Consider the following 9,599-nt stretch of genomic DNA (forward strand, 5'->3'; position numbering starts at 1 on the left):
ATCTGATCCACCAAACCTATGAAGTTGGTTGCTTCAATTCAAATCCAAATCAATCTCCAAGATATGTTGCTATGTGTAGTTTAGACATCAATGAACATAGTGTGGTATGACATAATCTAGTTATATATTAAGCCTTTAACTCAGATGGTGTCTATGGGTGTGTATTTTTCAGTTTTAGTTCGATTAATCGGTTGGCTACTGAATCTAATTTGATCGAGGTCAATTAAAATTCTTTTTAAATTTCAATTATCAATTAGTTTAGTTTGGAATCGGGTAATTAACGAATAATAAAAATTAATAATATATTATAAACTATTAGATAAGTCCAATATATTATACAAGCCTAAAATATAAAAATTAATGGATTTATATATATTGGGCTTAAAAAGTATTATAAAAATTAAAATTATTTGTAAAATAAAATAAAACTGAAAAACAGCAAAAAAAAAAAGTAAAAATTTAGGTTAATTTGATTATCCGCTCAAATTAATTGAAATTATTTAGGTCAATTAATTGAAATTATTTAAAAACAATTAGATGTTTTACAAATTCAATTAATGATAGTTAAACTCGGATACTAACTGAACCAATCATTTGAATACTTTTAATTGTATAATTAGTCAACTAAATATCAACTCAATTAAGTAACACTAATCATTGTTTTATAAAATAAATTAGCATTAATAATTATGTTTTTTTTACGCATATCGTGGATATGTCATAATTTACTACTAATACTAATTATTTAGAATTTAGATACGTAAGAAATTGTTAATACAATGAAATTATAATTTTCATTTTAACTTAATTATTTTTATTTTTATTTTTGACTTATTAATGACACTAAACTCAATCAGATAAATTATATTAGTATAGATGCAATGATAAGGCTTCCTTCAATTTTCTAAAATATTCTTTTATTTTGAAATTTTTATTTTTAAATTAAAAATATTTGATAAATAAAAATATTTTTAATAATGAAATATAAACCACATATGATATGTGTTTTCTGGCAATAGAATAATGAAAATAAAATAAAAATAAATTCTTTTTTATTTAATAAAAATTATATTTGTATAATTTTCTTATACAATAGTTGTAAAAATTTAAATGAAAGTAAGAGATTTGATATTTAATAATTGTTGAAAAATATGTTTGCATTTATTATATATTTTTATTTTAAATCTTCCAAATACAATTTTAAAACTACCAATCAAACGTGCTTCATTTGTGTAAGCTACTTTTTAAAAAAATAAACGGAGGCCATATTTATTACATAAAAGTAAACATAGCGTAGAACTGTAACCAGATGAACAAAAATTGCAGAAGCGAGAATTCTGCCAACCAGGTGACACTAGTCGTTGAAGCTTTGTCCTTATAATATGCATTTTTAGACTAAATCAAGCCCCTAAATCCTTCCTGTCCAATGGACAAGATATTGAATATCATTCAATTCCAATCACAACTTAAATACTGTAAACCAGGCCCACCTTCCAAGCACGTTAAGTACATTAACACCATCAGAATACCAACCACAAAATCAAATTAGAGGCATTGGAATTTGCTTAATCAACAATCACACACACAAAAAACCAACTGGTGGGGATCTCCCCTGAATACTGATAGGCCGCATAAAATAAATAATTAGTTGATGGAGTTCCACTTTGATTTTAAAACAACACAAAACGTGACCCCCACCACACCATACATGCAATGCAATACAATAAAAAGCTGCCCAACAAACAAGTGCAACCGCAACAGCCACAGCATCATTGCACCAATCTCACCTCAAATAACAAACATCCTTTGCCAACAATCTCCATCTCTTGTATGTTATACCAAACTATTGTCATCCCCCATGAAGTTGTCTTCTCAAACCTAATTCCTAATTACTAATTACAAGATTCCATATCCCATCCCCCACTGGGTTCCTTCAAAATTAAGCACTCTATTTGCTCATATCAATCATTATAATCGATAATGAAAGCATTAATTCCCTTCAAATCCAAGCTTCTCAACCCATTCAGAAAACTTGTCCCAATCTTCAGCTTCAAGCTCAAAAGGCCAGTATTTATACGAGCCCTTAGACTTAGACTTAGAACCCGTTCACCTCATGCTCAACCCAGAAAAGCTCCAAAAAAAAGTCCTACTTCTGTTTTACGATCTACATTTCGGTGTCTAAGACTGTCGCGAAAGATGGATAAAGTGGCAGAGCTTCGAAGCATTTCAGAGGCAGCAGCAGGGTGCAATAGGGATAGGCTGCTGTTCTCGTCGCCACTGATACCTGCTAACTATATGAAGGTTGGACGTGGTTCAAGGAAAAGGGAACCCTCAGATGTGGAAGATGCATGTAGGAGTTTCGAGAATTATTTAGTAGAGATGATTGTGGAAGAAGGGAAAGTGAGCGATTTGGTGGATGTGGAAGAGCTCCTATATTGTTGGAAGAACTTGACATGCCCTGTCTTTATAGATTTAGTTTCTCGATTCTATGGGGAGCTTTGCACGGACTTGTTCGCCGGCAATGACGACTACGATGATGAAAATGCCAATACACCCTAGTCCCTGGAATTTCTTTTGTTAAACAAGCTCCATCATTACTTTTCATTGCTTATACTTGTAATACAAGCATGTAAACCACGATAACAAAGAAAATACATATAGTGTTGAAAGCACATTTGTAAATTTTTTGGCTAAGTCGATCCTGTTGTTTTCAGAGAACCCGCAGAGCTAGATTTGATAATATATATTACCAATAAGTACCCAATGTGAAATAGACTACGAAATGTTGGACATACAAACATGAGTTATCATATCAGAATAAAAAACATTGTACTAGGAAGATGTTGTTTTACATATAGATCACACCGAAGCTCCTTATACCAGCCTGCCAGCAATCCCAGAAAAGGAAAAAAAAAAGAAAAAAGATTTCTGTTCTTTTTTAAAAGAACTGCTCAAAGTTCTAACCAGATTTTTGCAAAGGGCTTCCATAAACTAGATTAAGGGAGCAATCGAGGCGTCATTTCTCCAATTGCAGGCTCTTTTCCAGATTTTTTTGAGGTCAAATCAACCTTATTAAGTGTTGTATTCACAACTATATATTAATTTCATTCTTGTTCATACTATTTTTTCATTTGTTTTTCATAACTATATATTCAGGCTAGAAGGAAACACTGATACAAGACTTTTTTCCTTTGGTATTTTTATTTTTATATGGAACCTTATCTATTGATTGAATATTCACTTTTAAGAATAATTTGAGTTTGAATCCCTACTTTATCAAAAAAAAAAAAAGTTTAAGGTTTTCAAACCACTATTTCAATATTTGAGATTGGGCAAGATTTATTACCACTCAAGTATATAGGAAACAAATATGCTTCCATGATTAAAGTTCCAAAAGCAATTATTTTCATGCCTAAACAGTAAACAGTAAGCACTTGTGAGTACTGAAAATCAGAAGAAACAAAAAAAAAATGGTGAATGGAATGAAGGCACAGGCCGAAGTGGAAAGTTCATGCTTCCAGGTCCTGCATTTATACATTTAATCTGCCTCATCTCATCCTCTGTAACTGCAAGCAATTATTTAATGCCCTCAAGTAAATGAGAAATGAATAAAATGGCTAATCACCCAGGTTAAAACGGGAAAAGGAATGTGGATAGAACTGCCAAGATTTCTCACAAACAACATCAAAAGAATGGCAGAACCGGCTTCTTACTGCTCTCAGGACTCATCCATTTCAAGATACTGCGAATGGGAAGCAGCAAGAAGAGCAGCTCCAATGCCAGAACCATCATTTGAATGCTCAATTTCAATGGTTCGAGATACCTCTTCTCCGACCAATTCATTTAGGGTGTTCTCCAAGCACTCGCGGTATTCCGTATAGTGCTCGTACAGTCCACCATCCATAGCTATCACTGTTTTTTGTTTCTCCCCTCCCTTGATTGTGTCTCTCCCCATTTTCTTCAGAATCCCTAGTACCCCGGCAGCCGAAAGACGTGCCCCACGTGTGGCAACAATGTTGCAGAGCTCAACAATTACCTTTCTCATCTTCAGGGAGGTATTTGATATCTGGAATACAAAAAATGATATAAACAAGTTTCGGAACCCGAGTCCACGAAAAGAATCAGATTACCAGACAAGGACTACATGATATGAAGGACAAAAACAAAGAACAAAATGCCAAATATCCAAGTTTTGCTGATCAACAATAACATCTGGAGAATTTTCACAAAGGTTAAAATATACCTCAAGAATATCTTTCAAATTACTGGCTACCACTTTGAGGTCAGGGGAAGTGTCCTGATGCATTGCTGACATGATAGGTGTCCTACATGTTACCCAAGCTCAAATATTACCATTGTGCAGGACTTTGATGGGCCCATCTTTCAGTATAGAAAAGGCAAAATCTATCTGATAAAATTTCTGAAATATAGCAGCAAGAAGTGAATATGCCTCCTTCATTGACCTCTAATCGAAGGCCACTGCATGAAAACATCTCTTTACCACTTCAAAAAGCACACCTATTTATGCAAGTAGAACGAAAATCACATTCATTTGCAATTATTTTCTATTTGACAGTGTAAAGGGAAATCAGATATGCCACTGAGGGGTAAAAGAGACGGCCGGGATTAGCAATTCTAAATTTGTGCTCCCCTTTTGCATCCAACAAAAGAGTTTGACAGGTCGACCTTGTAAATATTTGGCGGGGATTAGCCATAGTTTTGTACAACCTAAATAACATTATTGAATGGGCACGTCTTTTCGAAGCTACTTAATTCTCTTTTTCTCAGTCACAATATCTCAGTTGGACTTCTGGCAGAAAGACAACTTTCTGACAATACCATCCACATATGATAACCTGTCTAACCAGGTGTGCATTGGATACTTTAGCAGCAGCAGTTAACTTGATACATTATTTGGTGTCATAAAAACCAAATGTATTTTGGGAAATATATGAATTCAAATAAATAAGCACAGAATCAGAAAAAAGTTATTTCGGCTCTTACAAAGGAATACACCTTCATTTGATGATATGCGCAAAACCTCGTATATACTGACTCAAACCTAAGCTACTGGTTCTTCATTCACTTCCAAGTTGTTCAAATTATTCACCCACAATAAGTTCCTATAGAATGACCTTTCTTTGCAGAACAAACAAAATATATGATACCCATTTTCTCATTGCGAAAATAGTAAAGGAAAACCATGTGCATATGGAAAACAAATACCCAAGAAAAGAAAATTTTGAAAAGGAACAGATCAGTAAATAGCAAGAGGAAATTACCCCAATATAAATGGCTCTTTAAGTTTTGGTGGAACAGTGTCACCAAAAAATGCAGCTTCCTCAGTCATCCTACACAAAACTCTGCGGACAATTTCTCCCAAATACATACCAGCTATTACCTTCTCATAAATCTGGGATAAATTAAAAGTATACAAATTATGTTAAAAGCTAAAGGACCCCGAAAGCAAAGAAGTTGTGCACTTTACCTGTTCACCAGGATTTAAACTCTCAGTATCTAGTGCATGGTCATAATCTGGTAATGGAAGATGCGAAGACCTAAAGTTACCCCACTCCATATTGATAACCTTCAGCCAAATATCAACAGCCATTTCAGTATCCATCCTACGGCTAATTAAACAGTTTTGTTTCAAACTTAGATGGATATCCTCATTGATATTAATTGTGACATCAAGAAAGAAATAGCAGTCTCAAAGCTATAGGAGAGTTATATTATATATGTATAAAGAAAACACAGCTAACCATCTCTCCTGATTTGGGAAGTAGACCATGCCATTTTGGTATGGCATGCGCACGCTCCACATATGCTGCATTTGATCCAGTACCAAGGATCTTGTTGTTATACCTACCCCCAGCTAGTGTTCCAACAGTGTCGTTGACCTGGTATCAAAATGGTTGCCATAAGACACTATGGGGAAAAGAAACAGTAATGAAAAGCAACATATTTATTCTTTATATATATATATATATATCAAGTTCACAGCTCAAATTAAAGTATATAAGGTCCTATAACAATTGAAAAAAAAAAGTATAACATAAACTTACCAAAGCTGCAATACGCATGTCAATGCCCTGTCTTTCCATGGCTTTGGCCAATTCTGCTACCACATCTTGGCCAACCTGTTGCATTCAGCAACCAAGAGCAGTAAAAAGATATAAGATGAGGATAGAAAGAAAATGCAATGATAAGTTGCATTAATCAATTATATGTAAAAAACCCAAAAGGCAGTAATGTTTGTTCAAGTGGTACAGTTGAAGATTGAATTACTGCCCTGGTTAACACAACTCGTAGGAGACAAAATAATGGACAACAATAAGTATGAAAAGAGAATCTGAGGGAAAGAGTAGTGACCATGTCATCTATAGAGAAGCCTTTTGTCCACCTAAGAAGCGTTCCAGAAGCAATGGAGGATTGCATCACAGGGAATGAGAAGGTAAAACCAAGCTCCCTCTGCCTACCAGGACTTTGTTTAAAATCTGAGCCTTCTTGAGCTACAAATTTTGCAAGTTCTGCTGCAATATTGTCAAACAATGCCTGAAATCAACACCACCAGTCAGAAATTGGACAACTTATTATGCCTCAACCAGGTTCCGGTTGTTCCTTGAAAAGCAGAAGCACTTACATCAGAACTCCCTGTCATCAAACTCGGAGGAATTGTCACCTCCTCAAACTGTTGATTGACAATACCTCTACCTTTCCCTCCCAATTGCACTCGTAGCATGCGGAAGTTAGTTCCACCAAGGTCCAATGCATAAAATAATCCCTTCTCCCTCCTAATATTATACTCAAATTTAATCAACTAATATCTCAGAAAATTATGCAAAAAGTACATTAACATGTCATTCATCCAATCCAACCATGTTGAGAAGAGTCTCCGGAGTGGAGCATAGCTTTTTTAGATGTGCAAATATGTAGAAACCATGAACGTGATCCAACGACGTAATCAATCTTAAACAACATATCACCCCATAATAACTGATTCCAATCATAAAAAATTTCAGGCACTTTTACGTAGATGCATATATTAGCAATATATGAATAAGCATTGATCTTTGGTGATAAAATCCAAACAAGAGTTACAAAACAGATCAAGTGAATGCATAATTAAACGTAAAAGCAAAAAGGAAAGGAAAGGAAATACCCAGTAGGCAAATGGTCAACATAGCTGATGAGCATCTTGAGTTTGCTGCCACCTTCAGAGGCAAGGCCAGCATGCATCTCCACAATCATGGCGTCAGCCACCTGTTTCAGCTTCGGAATCGGGGTCCCACACTTTTCTTCAAACTCTTTCAGTATCTCCATTGCTTTCACCCACCTTCCTGACTTCTTCGTTTTCCGATGAACCACCACCGCTGCGGCCGCTGCCACTGCTATCCCACACACCACCGCTACTCCAATTGCCACCTTTCCCATTTTCTCACCGCAGGGAAAAGAAAGTGTTTTTTTTTTATAATTTAAAAAGGGAAAAATAAAAGATCCTGCCAAAAGGATTTTGCTTTGGCTTTGAGAGAGTGAGAGAGAGACTCTTTCAGAGGCCAAAATATTGGGAAATGGATATCAATCATCATTTATAATCTTTTGGTCTGTTTTAATGTTTACGTTTAATCATATTTTTTTATACAGTTAGTAATGTCATCTATATGACGGACTAAATTGTAATCATATGACTTTGCTTTAGTACTTTGTTTATTTTAACGTAAAGAACTCACTCTGCATCTGTTGGTTTGAATCAAGACCGATTAAGCAAAGATTTTCAAGTTAAAATCCATTCTTTCATCCACTGATTTAAATATCAGAACACGTTTTGAAAACAACTCAATATCTGAGAAACATCATCAAGGTTGTTTAGTCCCCATCATCCTTCAACATGTTGGGTTGTGGTGAAACTGAACGTGCTTTTGCTTGTTTCTAGCAGATAGGAACATGGTTGATGAAACCCTCCCTCTGGCCTTCTAACATTCTCCATTCTACTTCCCTGTCAGACACTCATTGTTTGTCATACCTAGTTTCTTTCCAATCCTCATGCATTTTTTTCACTATTATAAATATAATTTTAGATTTGTATTTGATGTATTTATAGTAAATAATTAGAATTTTATTAGAAAAATCTTATATTGAAAACAGTATATATTATACATTAGAAGATACACATTTTCTTAGAAAACTTTAATTTTTCGACAAGTGACTGTACTCTATGATTAATACAACATCACCCTTTTATTATAAATTTATGTGAATCTTATATTTTGTAATTATTTCTTCCTTTATAATTTAAAAATATTTACATGACAAAATCATTTTCACTTTTTAAAATTATATAAATAAGCGTTTCTTTAATTCCTTCACCACCATTAAACTTTAAAATAAAAAGTTGGATCATTTTGGTTAAAATGATGATAAGGTTGAAAATTTTCAATCTAAATAATAGAAACAAAATACAGATGAACAATTCGAGCATTCTGAGAAAACTCATAATATTTTTGGTGTTGTTTTGATTTAGATTGATAGTAATATATCGATTAATGAATTATTGTTAAAATTATCAACAAACCTTAAATTCCCCTTAAATCTTTCTCCAAATTATCATGAGAATGGAAAAGGAAAGGGGTATGTGAGAGAAGTACGAGGATATAGCTGAGATGAAATAAGTTGATAGGTTAGGGGATTTTGATTCTCTTCACCGTCTTTTCATGTGCGAATCAGAGTGATACGTGGAGGAGGAGGCTTACAAGTGCTGGATCACTAACTTGAGAGATTCTGAATTGTGGGACTAGTTTGACTGATGTTGAAAATAATGTTGACATGGGTTAAGATAGTTAGACGGGATCATTGCTAAGTGTTACGAAAACTTCATGTAACAAATTCTCCTGAGAGATAGGTGATCTAAGTTAAACTTTCATGTTTATAACATAATGTTTTTGTCATTAGTTGATGGGGGAGACTTTTGAAAAAGCAATGGAACTTAAATAATGATTTAGAAGTTTGGTTAGGAAAGAATCGGAAATAGAGATAGTCTTAAAGGAGAGAAGCAAAGAAAAGGAAGGAATAATATAATTTTTGACCACTAAACTTGATAATTAGATCCACTTTGATACTTATATTTTCTTTTATCTACTTAAGTGTTTAAATTTGACAACTAGATTCATGGTGGTCTCTGAACATGGATTTTGTCAAAACTTGATGACGTGACCGGTGTTACGAGAACAAGACCGAATTGAACGAATTGAGAACTGATCGATATAATAATCCGAAAAAATGGGTTGAACCAATTAACTCAGAAATTACTTGAAATTGGTAAAAAAAAAATTTAAGACAAAAACCGACAATTGAACAAGTTGAATTGGTTTAATAAAAAAATTATTTTTTAATTTTGTTAAAATTTTAATTATTGTTAGTCTCGCGATTGAACCAATCGAATTGGTTCCCTATTCAACCAGTGGTCTAGTCTATTTAACCATCCATCAGATTATTAAAACATTGACTATGACATTCTAAAAAAAATGTATAAATCTTTTTAATTTTCAAGTGATGATGTGGCATAATATCATAGTCACATTATCAAACTTTTATATTTTTCA

General features: G+C 33.7%; 2 protein-coding genes across 2 annotated transcripts; one reads left to right on the forward strand and one right to left on the reverse strand.

Annotated features, from left to right (window-relative positions):
- The first annotated feature begins 1,969 nt into the window (after positions 1-1,969).
- LOC108452587 (transcription repressor OFP17-like) lies at positions 1,970-2,718 on the forward strand. Its single transcript, XM_017750385.2, has one exon. It carries the CDS (start codon positions 1,981-1,983, stop codon positions 2,557-2,559), a length of 579 nt encoding a protein of 192 aa, XP_017605874.1. The 5' UTR covers positions 1,970-1,980; the 3' UTR covers positions 2,560-2,718.
- An 839-nt stretch (positions 2,719-3,557) lies between these two features.
- LOC108452478 (hexokinase-1-like) lies at positions 3,558-7,552 on the reverse strand. Its single transcript, XM_017750272.2, has 9 exons — positions 7,163-7,552; positions 6,644-6,794; positions 6,373-6,555; positions 6,066-6,140; positions 5,763-5,900; positions 5,489-5,587; positions 5,283-5,413; positions 4,244-4,325; positions 3,558-4,066 (listed from the first exon to the last, which is right to left on the reverse strand). Exons 1-9 carry the CDS (start codon positions 7,432-7,434, stop codon positions 3,719-3,721), a joined length of 1,479 nt encoding a protein of 492 aa, XP_017605761.1. The 5' UTR covers positions 7,435-7,552; the 3' UTR covers positions 3,558-3,718.
- Between the last annotated feature and the right edge of the window lie 2,047 nt (positions 7,553-9,599).

This window comes from Gossypium arboreum, chromosome 5 (assembly GCF_025698485.1).
Source record: "Gossypium arboreum isolate Shixiya-1 chromosome 5, ASM2569848v2, whole genome shotgun sequence".
NCBI classification, from domain to species: Eukaryota; Viridiplantae; Streptophyta; class Magnoliopsida; order Malvales; family Malvaceae; genus Gossypium; species Gossypium arboreum.